Below are 21,033 nucleotides of genomic sequence, written 5' to 3' on the forward strand. Positions count from 1 at the left end.
GGGGGCATTGACGGAGGACTCGCGAGAGTTGACGAGGGCTTTCGGGCAGCGCATTGGTCGCATACACACCCGTCCACGGAATCCAATGCCTTTTGCCTTACGGGTACCTCTCACCTTTACTTCCGACAAGAGGTCATGTACCTTACATGCCTCGTGCTGGTCCCTTGCACAGATGCACTCAATCACTCACAGCAGCTCGCCGCATTCTGACTCGGTTTTTGCCTGTCAATGGATGGTCCTGGCGATTGAGAGTTGAGACTGAAGTCACCAACGACACATCGGCTACCGCCGCCGCTCTGATGTATGTTCCATCTCATCGACGATGAAGTACGGATAGACCGAACTGCTTTCGACTCTCTTTTGCTCCTTGAAGACGGACATTGGCACAGATCATGCTTATGTTGCGGACTTTGGGCGGACGTGGACCCCTATCATCCCTGGGGGGCCCAACCCTCTTCTTCTGAAGCATTTGGTGCCTTGATACACTACGGCGTCCATCCTCGCTCTTGTGTCTGATGTGCCTAGAACGTCTGGTCTTGGCCCTGCCCTATACCAGTCGATTGATTGTCTCTAGCTCGAACACGCTCGCACTGCCCTACGACGTCAAGGAGAGGAGGGGTGCTTGACACACATAGCACGGTACACTACTGAGTGGTGAGTACGAGAGGAGGTTGTTTTGGAAATGGTGGTTCATTTTATCAGCACTTCCTTGTCTGTGTCATGCCTCGAACCTCGCCCCCCGCCTTCCCCGTCCGACCCAAGAAAAGAAACAGGAGACATTCTATCCGTCTCTTGTTCTTCTGCCCGTTATTTGCTGTCTGTGTGTCAGCCCAGTCTCCTCATTTTTATTTATTTTTTGACCTCGGTCACCCCTTTTGGCCACAGTCGTCGTCGGCGTCTTCCAAGTATCCGTACGAAGTACTGACCGAGATGAAAGAAAGACGGACTAATAATACTACGGAGTACTTCTTCTTGTAGAAAGTACGGATACGGACGGAGTACCTCGGATTTAGAGAGACAGAGAAGGAGGGGGAAACGACTGTGCAGCGCGCACTAAGGCGGTGTTAATCCATGCCGGGTGGGAAGTATACTACCACGATTTTTTGGCTTGCATAGAGAACCAATTCTTCTTCTTTGTCGACGCCATTTCCCGGGGCCCGGTAAGCCTGGGTCCAATTTCACACGGCCAGCATCAAAGAAGCCCTCAAACATCAACCTGGCAAATGAGAATAGAAGGCAACAGCCGTCAGTCAAGTATCCGTGGACCGTAGGTATTTCGTACCTGCGTACGTATTCGTACCTATGTGCTGGCCATGAGTCCCGAGTCCCGTCGAGAGTTGAAAGTTCGCATCCCCTGGCCAATCCTTCATCTCACTACCAGATTCGGCCTGCGACAGGGCATTTTACCTCTGGACTTGCAACGCTGCCCTGCACGCTGGCCCCCCCCCGCCAGCTCTGCGTCTCGGCCTGCCTTGTCTGGCCCCAAGGTACGGATATTCGTTCAGAAAGCAGAGCGCTATACGGATACTGCGTAGGCATTGGTATGGATACCTTCTCTGTGAGATGAGGTACGAACACCGCATCCAGCCATCTCTCAAAGCCGCAAGGTACCGGGATCGCAATGGACATGATGCTGCACAGTGAGAGGCGAGCTTGCCAGAGGGGCAAAGAGGAGCCCATCTTCTTCTACCTCACACTAGTAAGTTGATGGGGACTCTGGGAGAGAGCAAGAAAGATGAGATCCGTCAGGGAGGCAAGAAGGCAAAACGCCCTCCTCCACATCCGCATAGGAACACATTTACACACCCACACACCTCTCACACACACTCTCTCTCCTTCTCTCTGTCTCTCATACTCACGCTCTCTCTCTCTTCCCATTATCCACTCCACAATCCACACCCAAGGTCCCAAATTCCCAAGTCAAGTCTTCCCTCTCTCCAACACCCTTCGACGACGCTACCTCACAACCACACTCACACTGCAACTACGGAGTACGGATACCTTACCTTCACGCAACCCTGTCCGCCTCCTGCAACCCTGGACACACACACTCACACGCATACGCACACACACACACCTCTTCTCTTGCTCTCCTTCGTTGCCGCTCCTCTTCTCCTCATCCTCACCTCCTCACAGCACTGTCCACCTCTGTCTAGCCTACCCTGCCATCCTAGGCGGTCCTGGGTCCTGGCCCCCCTCCCCCCATCGACTCCTGGTCGCATCCATCATCGAACATCGGTTTCCTCTGGGCCCCAGCAGCTCAGTGATATGACCCTGCCTGTGTGTACCCAGCCCAGATCTTGTTCCTTACCCCGGTCGCCTCCCCGTCTAGGTCTACCCACGTCAACCCTTCACGCCTCACGCCGGGACCTGTCGTCCATTCATAATAAGGCTTGACCTTCTCCCGCGTACCCCCTCACCATCACCCACCAATCCGGACAATTCCTAGCCCAGCGCGCTCCCAGAGAGAGAAATTCGAGACACAACTCCCCTCTGGTACTTTCTTTTCCTACAACTTCCTCTTTTCCAACAAGTCTTTTGCACAAGACACGTCTGTCTAGTCGCCGACATCTCCAGCACTGAAGGACTCACTCAGAGTGAGAGTGAGAGCGAGCGAGCGAGCGCGAGTGAGAGAGAGCAAGAGCCGCCGAGTGCGCGGCCAGGTCGGGACGGTCGTCGCCAGCTACGCATACCCAGAACTCAAGCAACCGGCTTGAATGTAACCGCTTCTTTGACTCCGCTCTCCGTTCGAGGCTACTTCCACGACCTCACCGCTACCAACAAATCGACTCGTCACGCCCAAATCACAATGTCAAACGATCCCTCCGTGAGGCGCATCTTGCCTCAGAGCTCCCAGATGGGCAGCTTCTCTTTTGCGCCGCAGCAGTTCCCTCAACGGGAAACCCAAAAGAGTGCGCCATCCACCTCCACCTCTACCGCCCTCCGCTCCGGTTTGCCCACAACGTCTTGTCTAACCAAATGTGCCTTTCTGTAGATTATGTCTTCGTGGATGAACACAATCGCCATAAGCGATTGAAGGGTATGCTCACTTTCCCTTGGACAAATGATTTATGCGGGCAGTCTAGCTAAACTGATGAAATCAAGTGATGAGAGCTTGTGAAGGATGCAGAAGAAGAAAGATCAAGTGCGATGCGGCCACAACGAACACCTGGCCCTGCTCGGCGTGTATCAGACTCAAGCTCCATTGTGTGCGCCCCAATGGCCAGTACGATGGCACCTCGACCGACGCCTATGAGCCGGTCGGGGATGAGTTCGCTGCCGCCTCATCGCAACTGCAGAACAGCTTCCGCCAGCAAGTTCCTATGCAGCAACAGTCCATGATGGCAGGGGCCCAGAAGCCCAACCCTTCGATGTATGCTGCACAGGGCGCATATTCAGATCCCAACGTCTTTCCACCCGTCCACTACTCCGACCAGCAGGTCCATCAACATAACATGCACTACACCACGGTTTCTCCTTCTTCCTCTATGATGGAGCAGCCTTACACCGGTCACAACGTATTTCCAACGCCGCCTCTCCAGCAGAGTCAACGCCCAGATTCCCCTCCCGACACCTACTCCAATGACGGTTCCTACCAGCAATCAGATCTTGCTGATCTTCTGGGCTCCCTGAAGGTCAACGAAGCTGGAACAGGTAGGCCCTCTCTCGCAGCTTTCCGTACGTAGTAGAGTTACTGACGCGTAATACAGCGCCGTACTTGAGGAACAAGGCCTCTTTTCTGCATGATGAGGAGCCCGCCGTTGAGGATGAGGAGTACAAGACTCCTCTTCCGCCAATTATCACCGGACCAGGCCTCAAGATTCGCATCCCACCTGAACTAATGCCGGATGACGAGACGGTCATGCACTACTTTGATCTCTTCTTCAGCCACGTGCATCCCTACGTGCCTGTTCTCAGCAAAAGTGTCTTCTATCACCAGTGGAATACGAACAGAGAATCCGTATCGCCTCTCATTCTCGAAGCTCTTTTCGCCATGGGTGGAAGACTAGCCGACGACCCTGCCCAAGGGCAGCAGTGGCTCGCTTTGGCAACAAGTATGAAAACACTCGTCAGCTGGATAGGCAAAGGCTAACAACCATGACAGAGCACGCCGACTCTTTCATGGACGTACCGAGGCTGAGCACTTTGCAAGCCCTGCTCCTCATCCTGAAAGCTCGGGAGGCAGCACCAAAGCGTGGTTACTACTACCGCTCGTGGATGACGATTGTCCAGTGCGTTCAGATGGGTAAGGATCTTGGTCTGGACGAGCACTACACGGATCATCAAGCGGGAAGGCCGTGTGGCTCTTCTCCCTTGGATTGTCAGATGAAGAGTCGAATCTGGCAGTCTATCTTTGTGTGCGAAACCATGATTGGTTCTCCCCAAGGTTGGCACCTGGTCTTTCTCGACGTTTTGTGAGATTTTGCTAATTCCCTTAGGCCGTACTGATCTCGCCGTGGAGCTGGATTCCATCGATTTCAGCGTCCCACGCCCAATCCCTGGAGGCGACGACTCTGAGTACCACATCACCCGTAACTTCACCTATTTCGCACGAATTGTCCGCAACGTCAGCCGCATGAACACGGCCTATGGCCATCTCAAGAAGAAGAAGACGAAGGATTGGGGCGTCGATCCCGAGTTTGTGCAGCTCAACCCGGCCTTGAATGCCTGGTTGAATGATCTTCCAGCGGATTTGTCGGTTACTTTCCCGCCCGACGGCTCGCCGCCATGGCTTTCGTCACCTTACATCGGCAACCTGCATTCCTACTACTATCTAACCCTGATTCTGCTTCATCGACCGCAGCTGAATTTCCTGGACCCGAACGCGCAAGATGGACAATGGAAACAGCACATGATGATCTGCTACTCTTCTGCCAAGGCTCTATGCCGGCTCCAGGAGGCTGTTTTGAATTCATTCGGATTCCCTGGACTGCAGTGTATGCTTCGTGGGTTCAGCTTCACCGTCTACTGTGGACTGTGTTGCATTGTACTCCATCTGGTGGGTTATGATCTGCGATTCCCCGTTACTGGCTCTCTAACTTTTATGGTACACAGGTGGCCGTCGTCTCCCCAGACCCTGATCTGAACACTGATGCGAGAGAGTTCTTCACGAGACACATGCGAGTGCTCGAAAGGGTCATGTCGGTTTGGCCGATGGCCGACCTGCAGAAGCAAGTCGACGCGGTGCGCGAAGCGTTTTCTGCTGACGTCAGGAAACCCTTTGTCCTCAAGCCCAGCTTCCCTTACGGCAGCCCCCAATCATCCAACCATTCCAGTCCTCCAAGGGGTTACAGGCCGGGTATGGCACGCACTGCTTCCTTGGACCACCAGTTGGACACGCAGAACCTTCAACACTCCCAAGTCAGTTATACCAGCCACCCCATCACACCTCCTATTTCTGCCGGACCTGTGGATACCAAGAGTGACTCGCCTGCTATACAGTCACTCGTCATGATGGCAAGTCAAGGTTCCCAAGCGCCGGGAATGCAGCAAGCCATGTCGTTGTCGGATGCGCCAGCGTGGAATCCCGCACGTATTTTTGAGTAAGTTGTTGTCGACAATCACATACTTCAACGAAGGCACCCGCTAATACATGTCTACAGACAATGGAACACGTCTTTCGGTACGCCTCAGGTCCAACCACAGCCTTCGACGCTGCCTCCCCAGTCCAATTCGCTTAGTGTTTCTCCGTCTTCAGGTGCACCCGAAGCCCCGTCTCTCCAAGACATTCAGGCTGTCAATGCTACTCTCCCAGTGGCCTCTCAACAGTTGGCGCAACAATACTCTGCAGCCCCCGTGCAGACTTTTGTCTCGCCGGCGATGTGGCAGGAGTCCGTGGCCAGTGTCTACGAAGGCGGTCTCAAGCGGGCCTGGGATTACGATGGCAGTGGTCCTATGATGAAACGGCGATGAGCCATTTCCAAATTGATTTTTGCAAAGCTACCTAACCTTCTTGTCGGCAACATCTACGGGATGTTTTATACCTTTGGTATAGCGACGACGATTTACCGGTTCATAACAACACTTGCCAGCCTATGGGGTGCCTCCGCGAACCGCCTCTGGACCGACGAATAGGTGCCCCTTTCAGCTACAGCGATTCACGTACATATCTTGGATTTTCGCTTTCTACGGTCCTCGTTCGCCTTATACACGGTTTATTCTCGCGACGAAATACATGTACACGATTACGATGAAAATGAGGAGGAGGGGAACACAACGGAAGATCCATGTCGGGCGCCGGCGTCACTCATGCCCCTTCGGAAGCATGGCCCCCAGCCGGGAATGGGGCTCCCAAGAGGCTTTTGTTTTTTCGGGACGGTGCGAAGAAAGAGAGAGAGGGAAGGTTGGCGAAGCGGTGTCCTGGTCTGTATTTCTGGACTGTATTACTATATTTGGCATGTTGCCTCATGACGGAGCCAACGACGCGGCCCAATTTGGTTCGGCGTACGGACGGCGCTCACCCTGGCAACGCGAACGAGGAGTCCTGTTTGCTTACTATCACAATCATGGAAAGGCCCAAAAAAGTAACTGTAAGAGGAGAGAGAGAAGAGTTTCGTTGCTTCCATTGACTAGGACCGATCAATACGGACATGATACCACCTTGCGCGCGCATACAAATTCAAACCATCTAGCAATGTGAAGTGAATAAGACACCAGCAAAACGAGAGGCAACCCGCAGAAACGGGCATTCGCTGTATCGTTTGCTTGGCAAGCAAGGAGTAAGACGTTTGGAAGGGGGGTGAGACGGGAAGTCGACAATGGGTAGATCTGGGTGTGGTGTATGTACGTGAGGTGCCCGAGGCGAGAGAGCTCCTACCGGGAAGTCCCCAAAGCGGTCGCAAAGTCTCGCGATTGAACGAGTTGATTGGCCACGGCATCTGATGTTGACATGTTCACAGGGTTCATTCAGCCGCACGTTGAGCAAGACGCCCACCCCCAAATACACTTTGCATAAGCAGATGGTCTCAACTTCCTTTCCAGAAAAAAAAACAAGACGTTTTTCCCCTATACGCGGGTACGCAACACTCATACACCCACACACCACACACACCTCTAAGCTATCAGAGGGCGAGTAAAAAGGGAACCTCCACTGGAAACAACGTTGAGCCTTGACGGGGCAAACGGGCTGACCGACAGGTTTGAAGGTGAAGCCAAGGTACGGAGTGTATATTGTCTCGGCGGTCGGCAAAAGCGTTTCTTTTGTCTTTTTTTTTTGAGGCTACACAGCGGGGTGGTAGGTATACCTACTTACGTGATACGTCTGACCTCGCTTATACAGCAACAGCTACCTAGTACTTACGACTGCCCGTTTTATCCCACACGAAAAAAAGTATTTACACTGTCGTCCTCGGCTGTTCCGTCGGCCTCCCCCGTACCCCGTAGAGCAAGCCGCACCGCAGACGGAGCCTGGAGATGGAGAAGAAGAGCGACGCAACGGCGCGGAAGCCGGGAGTCGGATGTCGGGGCATCTGTTCGGAAAGCTCTGGGTATGTAGTTTCGAGCCTCTTTTGATCGGCGAGAGAAAGTGTGGGGAGCAGTGACATTCAACGGGGGGACCCTTGAGCCAGGAGCCAGGACCCAGGGCCCAAGGGAGGAAGAGCATCGCTTGGAAACTTCAATGTGGTGAGACGGTTGAGTCGCAAGCTTACATCACCGCTGACGAAAACCGCATAATTTAGCTTCTTCTCGTCGTCTTCCCCTTCTGCTTCTGCTTCGCTTCGCAATGACGACGATTGCCGCTGTGGTTTGCCGTTGGTAGCAATGAGCGATTGCCGGTTAGGTAAGGCAGTGTAGGGTTCGGCGACGGGTCCGGGGGGGTGTGTTCCTTTACCGAGTACACGCAGGAGGGAAAGGTTAAATTTAACACGCAAAAAGTGATGGGCAGGGTCGAGAACAGTCCATGTTCGTCACTCATTCGAATGACGGGGGACAGGGAACGAGGACGGTGAGTTCAAGAATTTGAAGAGTCCTTGGAGAGAGACATCGCGTGGGTACGTGTACCAGATCGGCCGAGGAGTTGGGTTCACTGCAGTCTGCACCGCGCTGGCATATGCATGGGTGGGTAGGTACTGAGTAGGGGCATGTAGTTATCTGTGCCTCGTGTTTCGCGGCCAGGACCGGGTTCGTTCGGGTCGGGTTCGATGAACTCTCCCAAAGTGATGGATGGGATGGATGGCAGCAAGCGGCGGGAAGCAAAAGAGATGTTTGGAGATGTTGGAGATTTGCCCTTGCCATACCTACCTACATCAAGTATGCAGTACGGAGTGCGGGAGCGAGTATCGTTGCAACCCCTTTGCCTAGGCCAAGGGTGACGTTGTTTCGAGATAAGGTCGCCATTAGAGTTTGGCATTGGCACGTTTTTTTCTAACATTTGCAACGATGGTCGCCTACGAGTACCTAGTGTACCAAACCCCGTAAGGTAGTCTCTTTCTTTTGGCCGCGCAACGGCGGCCAGACCGGGTTCCTGTATCGCCGATGTAAGGTGCGAAATGCGCGGGAAAGTTGACGCAAGAATATGCGTGGCGTGCAGCGGTGAGGGGGGGGTTTGAATCCCTCTGAGAAGAGGGGTGTGCAAACTGCAAAGGGCTGGATGAAGAGAGGGGGGGGGAAGGACATTCCAAGGATGTGTGGATGTCCATCTCACATGCATACCATCTGTGATCTGGGACATGCAGGTCCAATAGACTCGAATCTTGCTTCCATTTTTCATCGCATCTTTTTTTTTCAATGTAAGGTAGGTAGACTGGGGAGGAGGATCCTCATAGTCCACGGGTTTCCCCGCTTTTGTCTTTTCCGTCTCATGTTTTTTTTGACTGCGTACGCTCACACTTTCTTGTTGGGATTGAGGTTTCTCGGCGTGGCCGACGGTCAAGCTTGGTGATGTCGTTTTGGAATGCGTGCTTGCATCCTTTTGACGTGCGTCTTGTTGTTTCGGACTTTAAACATTGAAAGCGATGTTGCCCCCCCCCCCCTCCTTCCCTCCCTCATGGGCTTTGCAAAACATGACACAAGCATAATGGCAAGTCACTCGAAGGTACGGTAGAGTTCCAAGACACAATTTCATCTCTACTATTGAGTCCCGATTTGCTTTACGGGTAGATTCGTGACTTACCCGGGCGTTGACAACCCGGTCTCCGAGTGCACACGTACTTGCATCGGGATGATAGGGTTGATCATTATGCGCTCTTCCTCATTCGCCTTTTGAATTTCAACATATTTTTGCAGTATGGTACCAGATGCGACTGCCGGGTGCCGAGTTTCAAGGGTGAAGGAAAGGTTGCTCTTTCTCACAGGTAGAAGTACACGGTGAGGCAGCGATAATGAGGCATCAGCAATTCTAGAGATATGGGTGACTTATTGGTTCCCGGGGGGCGGTGGACGTACGTACTGGCTACCTACCTTCCATCCCACTGGCACCAACATAGAAGAGGGGGAGGGTGTGTGAGATTGTGTACGACGGAATGACTTCGGAGTTTAGTGGTAGGTGTATTTCGGGTTTTTACTCGGCGCCCGGATACAAATGGGTGTGGTGAGGTAACAGGTGCGGAGGCCGTCTTCCGGCGGCGGATGACGGCGACGGCGACGGACAGACGGACGGACGGACGGAGGTGGCCGAAGAGGGAGGGCAGAGAGGAGCAAAGCCAACCAGCGTATTGTAGAGAAACGGATTCCTCGCCGTGAGTTTCCCAGTGGTGGTGGTGGTGGTGACGGCTGGAAATGGGGCTTTGGGGCTGAACTGTGGCCCCGGCAGACGCAGAGTCAGCTCGTTTTCGTTATTAGCCTCGGTTTGTGAGTGTGTTGGTTCTAGACCCTTTCGCAGCATGGTTATGGTTACATCTCTCCCCTCATGTTTCCTGACAACCAACAAGCCAACATTTTCACACTCTACACGAGAAAAGCCCCTGGTTTGGGACCGAGTTGGAGGGGCAAGTGGGAAGAGTATTGGACGAGGAAGGCAACTTGGACATCCCGAGGTTGTCAGCGTCGAAAAACGTGCGATGGCGATTGCTTCCCGGAACATGGTTCAACCTAGGTAGAGCACTCTCTTTTTTTTCGCCTCTTATATGGGCAAAGTACGAATACCCTCCACCACGTTATGGAACATGCTACGATGATTCGATCCTACCCTTACCGTTAGACGGGGTCCAAAATAGCTCTCCTATTGCGACTTAAGTCCTTGACTCGATCAGCAGCTTTTAGACTGTGGCGAAATCGAATGACTAGTGGCAGTGCGTCTGCGCCAGGGAAGGGGTGAGGCATCACCTGTAACTTTTTTTGTTGTTGTTTGATAGTATACAAATCGATGTTGTTTGTCTCCCGGCATCAATACCGAACGTGATGCTTTGCCACTCGTGATGAATACCGGAATCCCCGCGTGGGCTTCCGATCATCCACGCCTCCACCCTCAGGGGCACACCCTCTTCTAGATAGATAATCTGACAACGCAGAGAGCGCCGTACACGACTAGCAGAACGTGCGTATGTACACTTTCGCCCTCTCTCGGTCTTGCTTGAATCGTACAATGCTACCGTCACCCTGACCGGCACTTCTCTCTCCTTGACTCAAGAGTCTCGAATACATGGTGGGACGCGCTTGGCAAACCGGCCAACCCTTTCGCCCTGCTCACTTGCGCTTACCCAGCGACTCGCGCACAATATTCCACACCCACCCATCGTTAACGCCATGACTAGCGCCCTTGCCGCCGCCGCTGCTACCACTGCTGCTCGCCTTCCCGCCCGCCTCAACGCTGTTGATACCAAACTGGCCGACGGGGCGGTAGTGATACCACCTCCGCTTCGCCATCAGCGCCGAGACGTCCTTGGTGTGCGTGACGATGCCGAGGCGCGTGGCCAAGGGCCCGCTGTCCGCGGCCACGGGACGGAGCTCGGCGGCCGTGACGGCCGTGAGACGGGGACGGGTGGCGAGGCCCATTGTGCCGATCTCGAGTTGAGCTGTGGGCGGGAGGGTGCGGACGTAGCGTTCTAGGAGGGCGCGGGATTGGCGCGCGTAGGGGGGCAGGCGGAGGTAGATGTAGGTTACGAAGGGGGCCGAGGTGTAGGCTACGAAGAGGAAGGGGATGATGCCGCAGGCGGCCACTGGATCGGGTGTTAGTATTTGTGCGATGGTTTATGGGATGCGAGAATGGTTTGGAAATAGCAGATGCTGCGAGGTTTGTGTAGCAAAGGGGGAGGTTATGAGGAGGAGAATAGGGAATGATGGGATGGGAATGCAGCCAACGTGTGAGTGAGATATGAGGTGAGAAGCTTACATCCCGCTGCCTCAGTAAGCGTCTTATCTTCGGCGCGGACGTAGCTGGGAGCAGCTACGAAGCAGAAGAAGACGCATGAGAAGACGGTGGTGATTTTCCAAAAGGCCAGAAAGGCCGTCCGACCGGTGCCGGCGTGGTAGATGAGTAGTCGCTCCGGCAGTTCTGGTAGGTCACCGTTAGCTTTGTGTGCAGAGACAGTGAGATGAAGTATGGATGGGTCTACTACTCACGTGGGTTCCCGGCCCGGGGACCGGCAGAGCCTCCGGCGCCGGCTGAGTTCGGCTTCGGTGGTGTGGTGACGGCCCGGGGGGCGGTGGTCGGCGGCGGTGGTGCGGAGGCAAAGGGCCGTCTCAGGCTACATTGCTGGTTCTGAAGAAGAGATTTCCGGAGGGTAGGACGGAGAGCGCATTGGCGTATCGTGGGGAGGATTCGGATCGTTTGTGGGGGTTGCCGTATGAAGGCGAGCCGCAGTAGGGACATTGTGAGGTTGTCCAAAGGGAAAAGGGGAAGAGTGAGTGAGTGAGTGAAATGGGTGGATTAGGGAGAGTGAGAGGTTGATGGTGAGATGAGAATGCTGAGGTCGGATGAGGTCACTGCACGCATCTACCTTCCCTGGTACTAATTAATTTTTCCCCACGCGACGCGACTTGACTTAATCGGTATCCAGCGCCCGGATGGTGTACGACATTTCAACATCGCCGAAATTCATGAGGATAACGATTAATCGTCACGAGCTGCAATTGGCATGAATTTTGTTTCTTCTTATTTGATTGACTCTCGGGAACAAGTTGGCTATGCTAGGTTAAATGATTGACGTGACTGAAGACCGCTACTATGGGAATCCAACCTGGAAACCCTGCCAGATTCCCTACTAGCTAACAGAGCACCAAACAGCACCTCATCGTCTCAAAGCCGGTGATCCCGCGCCGAACCCCGCCGCCCTTCAAGTCAGACAATGTTCTTCTGAAGCCACTCCTTCCACTGGTCAAGCGTCCAGCCGGAGCTGATCTCGTTGTTCGGGTACCCGTCAAACAGCACCGTGGGGCTGACGTGCACGCCCGTCAACCGCGCGAGCTTGATGAGCACCTTGAAGTCGTTGGTCACGCCGTTGCCGACGTTGAGCGCGCCCTCGGCGTCGGGCTTGTCCGAGACGACGAGCAGGTCCAGCACCGCCTTCTCGTCGACGCCCACGGAGCCCGCGAGCTTGGCGAGGCGCCTGTACGTCTCGTTGCGCGGCTCGTTGACGACGTTGGCGTCAAAGTAGTCCTTTTGCGCCTTGAAGAGGGCGTCGCTGTACGCCCAGAACTTGGCGGGCGCGGTCTTGACGACGGCCACGGCGGACTCGTGAACCAAGGTGCTCGAGGGGTGCCAGGGCTGGACCTGCTGACGGAAGATGACCTCGAGGTTGGCGGCCCAGGCCGGGTTCGCGCGGATGGCGGGCACGACGGCGTTGTAAAATGTGTTGAATTGCTTGGCGGAGTAGGGGCAGACGTAGTCGAGGTAGAGCTCGATGGTGTGCGGCTGCGCGGGGACGCCGTCGGCCGAGGGCTTGGGTTCCGCTCCGAAGGTCAGCTTGTGAGCTGCGAATTTGGGCGGTACGGCCATTGCTGGTGATGTGTAGCGGAAACGGGATGTGGCGGTGGTGCTTATGTTGCGTTGGAGGCGGGCAGTGTTTCTACTGGTGAGTGGTATCGTCGAACTCGAGGATGGGATGAGTGGGAATAGAGACGACGCAAAGATTGGGCGTCGAGTCAGGTTTAATAACACGTTCGAGGGGAGCTTCATGGAGCTTTGTCTGGGGGATATGAGATACCTACAGGTGGCCCAGCAGCAGCAATACGGATACCTTACCTGACAGAAGTGGTGACGAAAGGCCCCCATTGGAGCAGGCGGCGGGGGCGGGGTAGCTTCCGGGTGTTGATAGAGCTCCTTGTCCACAGAGTAGCTGCCAATAGGTGAGGTTTTGCAATCATGATGCAAGCGCACGAAAGCTTTGCTGACTGAGCAACCTCGAAACTCACCATTAGCATCACGCAATTCTAGAGAATTCATGCGCTATCGTTCTGCGCCTCTTGGGCCTCGGCTTGGCTAGTCCTCTAAGTCTATCATTTGGAATATACAGCTACGGCTCCGAGCTGCCTTTCGGAGTATAGACTGGCCCCTTCAACACCAAGTACCGAGCTCCGGGACTACCGGCCGGGCCCCTGCTGTCGGGTGCCCCACCGTGTGGCCCCGAACAATCTTGACAAATCCAACATCGGGGTCGGCTACACTCGACTACTAGTCACATACACCGGAGCAATCAACAAGCCGACTGTGACCTTTGACATGCTTCGTTTACACTCTCATCAGCGGAACGATGACACTCTTATGTTACAGTGTTCTTGGCCACGATGCCCCGCGCAAACTCGCCAAACGTTATGTGTTGCTCATTGTCCACCTCCTCGCCAAGGTTTGGCTGGGTGAAGACGGCCAACGTGTTACGCGCGACGCGTCCGTCGCTCACAGCTGCCCTGACTCCCCTTACGAAGTGCGGTACTGCCTTGAACTTGCCGCCCGTGATGCGCTCTAGAGCTTCGCCGGTCTGAAAAGCGATGCAGTCCCGCGGTATCTTGACCTGTACCGTCTCTCCGCCCCGCGACTCGATATACAGCCCTGCTGACGGATCGGGAGACGCGGCCAGCTCCGACAAAGGTGGTAGGCTTGCTATCGTATTGTTCGTGGCTTCAGGTACCACGGTAGAAGTCTCCTTCTCGTCGATGAACATGGCAGATGTCAGACCAGTCAGGCATCTACCGAGTGTGTTAGTACCAGCAGCATCGTTGCTAGAAGGGGCCGACTAACCCATGATCTTTATGTCTCGAGCACCTTGTATCTATTAGTGGATTTCTGAAGGCGGTCACAATCCAGTGGCTCACCAGTCATCGTCGGCTGCACCAATCTTGGAAAGGGCCTCTTTCGTCTGCGGATAGTAGTGCAGAAGGCGCGCTTTGGTCGTGTTCGATGTACTGACAACGTGTTCAAGGTACCCTTTGGTATATCCTGGGATCTCAGACTCGGCAAATCTGTCGCATGCTCGGGCTACCAAAACGGCCGCATCAATGATGACTCGGCAAAGACTCTCCACACTCGGCTTGAACCCCGGAAGGACGTCTTGTGAAGGCCAGATATTTGGCGAGAGGTACTCGGGAAAGTTATTTTGGTTAAACTCGGCCGTCGGCTTAGCACAGTCGAGAGTTGCATCAACGTAGAATGCGCAGTTGGCATAGTATGAACCCTTGAATGTGTCAACTTGGCCATTCTTGAGTGTTTCTTTACCCAGGGACCAGCCCGTCAGGTATTTGGCCTTTTCATTCTCAAGCTTGACTGCTCATGTGTAAGCAGTGGTGGGCAGACGGGTAGCAATTTGCATCGTACCCAGCTCTTCCTCAGGGAGATTGCCCAAGTAAGATGCGTAAGATAAGGTCTGGTGCCTCAACTGAGTGAACTCTGGCGGCACATCCTTGACCACCAGGATACCTAGAGATTCGGGCCCAAAGGCCTCTTTAAGAGTCTCGAAGGGGATGTTGCCTATGATGTGAATTTCACATGTAAGCTGTTGTTCGTTCCATCCTACGATCCTGCTCGACGGTACTCACCCTCCTTAAGGTCGTTGAGAGACACAACCACCGGTTGTGCGATCTGAACCATGGTGTTTATCTGAGTTGTAGAGGTTTAAAGGTAGCAACGAATGAAACAAGAAGGAATCCAGCCAGATCGTAGGCTCATCGACAAGCTTCCGCGATACCACCTGCCGGGTCGGTACCTAAAAGGTGGGGGAGGGGCACAGATAGCCCCTTATGTAATCACAACGTTCAAACGTCCCTCGAACTCTACTCATCACCATTCCCAGACTTCGAAAGGTCAAGCACGCACCCAAGATTGGCCAAAAAGAAAGCCTACCGGTTATCGCCGAAAACCGCATCAAGATAACGCAACTTTCACCTTCCTCATCGAGTCCTGCGAGCGGAGGGGGAGACACGAAACACGAGCGATACAACGCGATGGTCAAGCCCCTGTCTTTCAAGGGCGACAAGAAGCCCAAGAAGAGAAAGCGCGCAGAAGCCGAGGCCCAGGACCGCGACGCGCAGGGCGGGGAGGTTGCCCGCACCGGCGGAGCTTCCGCATCGACGGCGAACGCGGACGATGACGACGATAGCTGGGTGTCTGCCGATGCCGTGACGGATGTTGTCGGACCCGTCATGTTCGTCTTGCCGACGGAGCCCCCTACTGCTTTGGCGTGCGATGCCGTAGGCAAGATATTTACGCTTGGGATCGAGAATATCGTCGATGGCAACCCGTCTACGGCTGAGCCGCACGACGTGCGGCAGGTGTGGGTTGCGAACAGGATCACAGGGACGGAGCAGTTCAGGTTCAAGGGCCATCACGGACAGTAAGAATAATTTGCAGAAGGCTGTCGACGGGAGCCATGTATTAACGAGCCACAGATATCTGGGATGCGACAAGAACGGCGTGCTGTCAGCGACATCGGCGGCCGTCTCACCATTAGAGTCTTTCAACATCATCGCAACGGCGGATACCCCTGGCACATTCCAAGTCCAGACATTACGCGATACCTTCCTCTCTGTCAAGCCGCCGAAACCCAATGTTACCACCTCGGACGTCAGAGGCGACGAAGAGTCCATCACATTCAACACCACATGGCGTATCAGGATGCAAGCGAGGTTCAAGCCGCGGCTCAAAGCGAACAAGGAAGAAAAGGCAAAGGAAAAGATTAGTCGCAAGGAGCTTGAACAAGCGGTAGGGCGCAGACTCGAGGACGACGAAGTCAGGAAGTTGAAGAGGGCGAGAAGGGAGGGCGATTACCACGAGCAGTTATTAATGTTGAAGGTTAAGGGAAAGCACGACAAGTACGGCTAACTCGGGGGATGACTTTCTTTGGCAACACGAAAAGGGGGGGGACCATGATACCCAAACGCAATGAGCAGCATAGCCGTAAAACAATTCACTTTCGTTCTCAAGTTCTATTTTTCTTTACTTTTGCTTTCTTCGATCCCTGACCTACGTGGGCCTCCAAGCCTTGATATTACCGTCTTCTCCAGCAGTGAAGACAACCTGTTCGTCATCGTAGAAGCAGAACGAGCGTACAATCTCCCCGCCGTGCCCCCCCGGCAGACCGACGCTGTTCGCCCTGTCGAAGCCCCAGCTGCCTTCGGCGGTACGGGACAGGTGTACCAACTCAAAGACTTGGCGGCTGATTCACTTATTAGCTACGCTGCCAAACATTGGGAGCAATTCGTCAACAAGACTTACTCTTGTGAGCCTGCACCGACGATAGCACCGCTTCCGTCAACCTTTGTCGTCATGTTGGCAATGTACTGGCAGCCCAGTGTCTCTCTTGCGTCGCCAAAGTCTACCAGAGCCGCGCCAGAGCCGCAATCCTCCGCGACGCTGTACACGGCCAGCTTCTCGTCGTGAGTCAGCACATAGACCTCGGTATTGCTGAGGAAGGAGGCGTGGTGGACAGAGCCCTGGTTCAACGTCTGGACAACGACCTCATCTTCGTCCGAAATTCGTGTGTCATAGACGTTGACGAGGCCATCGGTCGATCCCGAGAGGAGGATATGAGATTCTGAAGGGTGGAAGCGGAGTTCTGTGACGTCGTCACTGTGGACTTCATCGTACTGGAGCCTCTGCTTCGGGCCGGCTCTGATATCCCTATGGATGTGTCAGGAGTTCTGTGTAATCGGGCGGGGGTGGGTAGTCGTGATCCAAGGAAGGCTTACCAGAGTAGCACGGAAGCGGTGTGGTTCTGGAACTCTGTGCCTAGTGCTATTGTGTTGCTCCTAGGGTCGCAAGCCATAGACAAGATAGGCGACTGAGTAGCTGAACGTTGTGTTAGTGAGATTCGTTAGATATTTCAGAGCGAGAAAACATACCCGCAAAATGAGCGACCTGCGGCTTTGACGCTTCCCTCATATCCCAGACTGAGACTTCCCCATTTTCTCCCGCCGTGCAAACGATAGAGTTTTGCCAGTCAAAAGTCCTAAGGCATGTCAAGTTGCCATGGTTGGTCTGGTATGACTTGATCGGACCCTGTCCCACTCGTGCAGGATCGAAGAGACTGAGTTTCTGATCTGATGAGATGGCGGACAGACCAGCGTTGAGGCGCTGAATGTCGAGAACATAGACATCGCCAAATCTATGGCCGTCAACGCAAGACAGGTTGTACATTTTCACGGCACCTTGACCTTTGGTGCATGGCTTATATGAGCATGGACCCTTGACCAAAAACTGAGATTTGTAACTACTTACTGAGCGTCGATGGTACACAGCTTAGACAGCTCAAAATTTGACCTCTCCTCTATGGTCTTGACAAGTTTGAAGATTTCCGCCCGCCTTATCACTTCCACCCGGCTGAGATCGAAATTTTGCAGACTATGAAATTCGTAGAAACTTGAGCAAGAATCACCAGTGAGCGCATTGGAGGACTGGTCAATGAAGAAGCGTTTTTATGCAAACCCCCGCGTTATACAAATACGCAGCATTCCGAACTAGTGCCCGCTTACAGCGGTATTGCGTACCTGGCGTCCGGCTAAGTTAGCGACCAATCAAGTCTCGTTTAGTGGACTATCCCTGTTCATTTGGAGCTCCCAATTCCATCTACGTGGACCTAAAGCCAGGACAGCTGTTCTGAAAGCACCGAGCTGCGTAATTGCTAGGAATACCAACAAACCCTCTCCCGACACCGCATATCTGTGAGATATAACATGTCGCGGAACTTTGCGCTCGAATTTGGCACATAATTACCGTTCGAGATGAGGCGTTCTTTGCTCTGGCTAGGCCGTAAGTTAAAAGTCACTGAATCCAAACGGCTGAACGTAAGCTGACATATCATCAAGTGCTGTTGCAGGCAGCAACTGTATTCTGTGTCGACGAGCAAAAGGTCTTGAACGACTACGAAAAGAATCACGACAGCAGCGAAGGAAAGCATGCGAAAGTACAAACGGATGTTATCCCGGAACACCACACCCCACCTCCGAGGCAGCCCGGTATGTACACTATTCGCGATGATGGGGGGAATGTCGGTTAACAGAGCTGATTTCCCATAGGAGCGGACTTAGTCGAACTCGCAATCGAACAACTGATCAAGCTACCACCCCGAACCTACCCCAGACGTGAACGCCGCTATACTGTCGTCTATACCGTGCTCCGATATGCCCTCAAAGTCGTGCCCAGCCTGAAGGCTGCACCTGTTCCTGGCAGCCACCAGACACAGGAGACCAAGGTCACAGGTCCGTTGTTGGAGGCTGTGAAGCTGTTGGAACAGTCTGCTTTGAAAAACAACACGGACGCGCTGTACCTTCTCGCGGAGATGAACTTCTATGGCAACTACACCTACCCGAGAGACCTCAAGGTTGCTTTCGATCATTACCACACCCTCGCGACGGTCCACGGAAATCGCACGGCACAGTACATGATTGGTCTTTACTATGCAACTGGCATTGGCCATGTTGTTGCTCCCGATCAGGCAAAAGCGCTCCTCTACTACACTTTTGCAGCGATGCAGGGCGACACACGCGCGGAAATGGCCATTGGCTACCGCCATCACAGCGGCATCGCGACGCCGAAGAATTGCGAGGCTGCAAGCAAGTACTACAAGAGAGTTGCGGACAAGGCAATGGACTGGTATCGTTCGGGCCCACCCGGCGGCATGGCTTGGGTGGTCGAGTCGTATCGTATCGCTGATGAGCTTGGCGGTGTCTACGGCGAGGGTGCTAGCGCTTCGAGTGCCGGTATGAACGCCATCAAAGTGAGCCCCAACTCCGACGCCAATGCCGCCATTGATGATGTGATTGAGTACCTCGATCTCATGTCGCAAAAGGGCGACGCCAAGGCATCTTACAACCTTGGAAGGATCTACTACGAGGGGCAGAGGGGTCTCGACCGGGATCTGGACCTTGCTCGCAAGTACTTCTTCACTGTGGCGAAACGGTACTGGCGTAAGGACGGCCGTATCATCGAAAACCATAAGCAGGGTATCGAGAAGACGGCGAGTAAGGCGGCTGGCTTCATTGGCCGCATGTACTTGCGTGGTGATGGTGTCGACCAGAGCTTTGATCAAGCAAAGAGATGGTTTGAGCGAGGCATCTCTCACGGAGATGCCCAATCCCAGCATGGACTCGGTCTCATGATGCTTTACGGGTACGGGACGCCAAAGAATGTTGCCATGGCTACCGACCTCTTTAAGGCGGCAGCGGAACAGGACTACGCTCCATCCCAGATCGAATTGGGCGTGCTCTACCTGGACCAGGGCGGCGCAGAGGACGTCCGCATTGCAAATAACTACTTCGAGCTTGCTGCCAGATACGGCCAGATCGAGGCTCACTACTACCTTGCTGAGATGGTATACAACGGCGTGGGCCGCGACAAGACGTGCGCGATGGCTTTGGGCTACTACAAAAACGTTGCCGAAAAGGCCGAGCCGCTTGTTTCCTCATGGGCCGAGGCGAACCAAGCCTACTACTACGGTGACGAGGAGCTCGCTTTCTTGGAATACGTCATGGCAGCAGAGCAAGGATATGAGCGCGCGCAGAACAACGTCGCTTTCATTCTTGATCCTGTCCAGTCACGACTCCAAATACCCGACTGGCTGCCGCTTCCCGAGTGGTTCGGTCTTCAGCAACATACCCGCCCCAACCTACTCAACAACCCTAGACTCGCCCTCATGTACTGGACGAGGTCATCCAGGCAGTCGAACGTGGACTCTCAGGTCAAGATGGGCGACTACTACTTCCACGGAATTGGTTCCGAGCCGGACGTCAACAAGGCCGTTCAGTGTTACACGGGCGCCTCGGACTACTCGCAGAGTGCCCAGGCCCTTTGGAACCTTGGTTGGATGCACGAAAATGGCATTGGCCTGACCCAGGACTTCCACTTGGCCAAGAGATACTACGACCAAGCGCTCGAGGTCAATGAGGAGGCTTATCTTCCTGTCACCTTGAGTCTACTGAAGCTCCGCCTCCGAAGCGCATGGAACACGTTCACTCACGGCCCGATTCACTCAATCCAAGACGATCCTAGTAAGTCAACACGGCGCATTCACCGAGATACACATCGGCTAACCACACACATTAGAACCAAAGAAGGACTGGTCACTCAGCGAGTGGATTGCCAACTTCCTTCAAGACGACCAACTGTTCTATGACGACCCGTACTATGAAGACATCTTTGATGATACTATCGGCGGAACGGGCCCAGACGGCGTGCCGCTGGAGGACGACGGCATCGCCGAGAGCCTCATCATCGTCTTCCTCGCCCTGTCCCTGGTGCTTCTTCTCTACTACAGGCAGCAGAGGCAGCAGCAGCATCGAAGGGAGGAGGAGGCGCAGAGACTCCAACAGCAGGGGCAGCAGGGTCAACCTGCCGCAGCGCAACAGCAAGATCAGGGCCTTTTCCCTCCACCTGGCAACCCGGAATGGAACAACTGGGTCGCTGGCGGTATTGGACATTGAAGCGTTTGTATGAATACGGATAAAAAGAAGTAGCTGTTGGAGATGGTGTGTCAGATGGGTGTTGCAAGGATTAGTTGGGGAGGACGATTAAAGCATATTCAGCGCCGGCGTTTGGGAATGTCCAGGGAATAGGACTTGTTTCCTCGAGACTCGTTGCAATTCAAGAAGTTTTTTGCTATAGCCTTCTTGCTAATTGGGTACGGTGACTTACTCCTTCGCCAACACCGCTTAAGATGACGAACGAAAGGA

At 54.1% G+C, this 21,033-nt stretch overlaps 9 protein-coding genes across 9 annotated transcripts; 5 read left to right on the top strand and 4 right to left on the bottom strand.

The window, feature by feature from the left end:
- Positions 1–720: 720 nt before the first annotated feature.
- CLUP02_13645 (uncharacterized protein) lies at positions 721–978 on the top strand (the record flags this gene model as incomplete). The annotated part of the gene is made up of 1 exon (XM_049292583.1): positions 721–978. One exon carries the CDS (start codon positions 721–723, stop codon positions 976–978), a length of 258 nt encoding a protein of 85 aa, XP_049149729.1.
- A 729-nt stretch (positions 979–1,707) lies between these two features.
- Positions 1,708–2,397, top strand: CLUP02_13646 (uncharacterized protein; the record flags this gene model as incomplete). The annotated part of the gene is made up of 1 exon (XM_049292584.1): positions 1,708–2,397. One exon carries the CDS (start codon positions 1,708–1,710, stop codon positions 2,395–2,397), a length of 690 nt encoding a protein of 229 aa, XP_049149730.1.
- A 412-nt stretch (positions 2,398–2,809) lies between these two features.
- On the top strand, positions 2,810–5,913 carry CLUP02_13647 (uncharacterized protein; the record flags this gene model as incomplete). The annotated part of the gene is made up of 8 exons (XM_049292585.1): positions 2,810–2,912; positions 2,996–3,040; positions 3,106–3,654; positions 3,711–4,055; positions 4,106–4,387; positions 4,440–4,999; positions 5,056–5,543; positions 5,604–5,913. The coding sequence occupies 8 exons, from the start codon at positions 2,810–2,812 to the stop codon at positions 5,911–5,913; spliced, it is 2,682 nt and encodes an 893-aa protein (XP_049149731.1).
- A 1,421-nt stretch (positions 5,914–7,334) lies between these two features.
- CLUP02_13648 (uncharacterized protein) lies at positions 7,335–9,177 on the bottom strand (the record flags this gene model as incomplete). The annotated part of the gene is made up of 4 exons (XM_049292586.1): positions 7,335–7,505; positions 7,650–7,739; positions 8,828–8,936; positions 9,113–9,177. The coding sequence occupies 4 exons, from the start codon at positions 9,175–9,177 to the stop codon at positions 7,335–7,337; spliced, it is 435 nt and encodes a 144-aa protein (XP_049149732.1).
- Positions 9,178–10,623: 1,446 nt separating this feature from the next.
- On the bottom strand, positions 10,624–11,749 carry CLUP02_13649 (uncharacterized protein; the record flags this gene model as incomplete). The annotated part of the gene is made up of 3 exons (XM_049292587.1): positions 10,624–11,096; positions 11,270–11,449; positions 11,500–11,749. 3 exons carry the CDS (start codon positions 11,747–11,749, stop codon positions 10,624–10,626), a joined length of 903 nt encoding a protein of 300 aa, XP_049149733.1.
- Positions 11,750–12,217: 468 nt separating this feature from the next.
- CLUP02_13650 (uncharacterized protein) lies at positions 12,218–14,036 on the bottom strand (the record flags this gene model as incomplete). The annotated part of the gene is made up of 4 exons (XM_049292588.1): positions 12,218–12,944; positions 13,121–13,214; positions 13,447–13,546; positions 13,647–14,036. 4 exons carry the CDS (start codon positions 14,034–14,036, stop codon positions 12,218–12,220), a joined length of 1,311 nt encoding a protein of 436 aa, XP_049149734.1.
- A 1,276-nt stretch (positions 14,037–15,312) lies between these two features.
- Positions 15,313–16,189, top strand: CLUP02_13651 (uncharacterized protein; the record flags this gene model as incomplete). Its single annotated transcript, XM_049292589.1, has 2 exons — positions 15,313–15,701; positions 15,757–16,189. The coding sequence occupies 2 exons, from the start codon at positions 15,313–15,315 to the stop codon at positions 16,187–16,189; spliced, it is 822 nt and encodes a 273-aa protein (XP_049149735.1).
- Positions 16,190–16,330: 141 nt separating this feature from the next.
- Positions 16,331–17,503, bottom strand: CLUP02_13652 (WD domain-containing protein; the record flags this gene model as incomplete). Its single annotated transcript, XM_049292590.1, has 4 exons — positions 16,331–16,523; positions 16,583–16,987; positions 17,056–17,155; positions 17,209–17,503. The coding sequence occupies 4 exons, from the start codon at positions 17,501–17,503 to the stop codon at positions 16,331–16,333; spliced, it is 993 nt and encodes a 330-aa protein (XP_049149736.1).
- A 584-nt stretch (positions 17,504–18,087) lies between these two features.
- CLUP02_13653 (uncharacterized protein) lies at positions 18,088–20,784 on the top strand (the record flags this gene model as incomplete). Its single annotated transcript, XM_049292591.1, has 4 exons — positions 18,088–18,115; positions 18,172–18,321; positions 18,382–20,352; positions 20,408–20,784. 4 exons carry the CDS (start codon positions 18,088–18,090, stop codon positions 20,782–20,784), a joined length of 2,526 nt encoding a protein of 841 aa, XP_049149737.1.
- Between the last annotated feature and the right edge of the window lie 249 nt (positions 20,785–21,033).

The sequence above is a fragment of the Colletotrichum lupini genome, chromosome 7 (assembly GCF_023278565.1).
Source record: "Colletotrichum lupini chromosome 7, complete sequence".
Classification (NCBI taxonomy): domain Eukaryota; kingdom Fungi; phylum Ascomycota; class Sordariomycetes; order Glomerellales; family Glomerellaceae; genus Colletotrichum; species Colletotrichum lupini.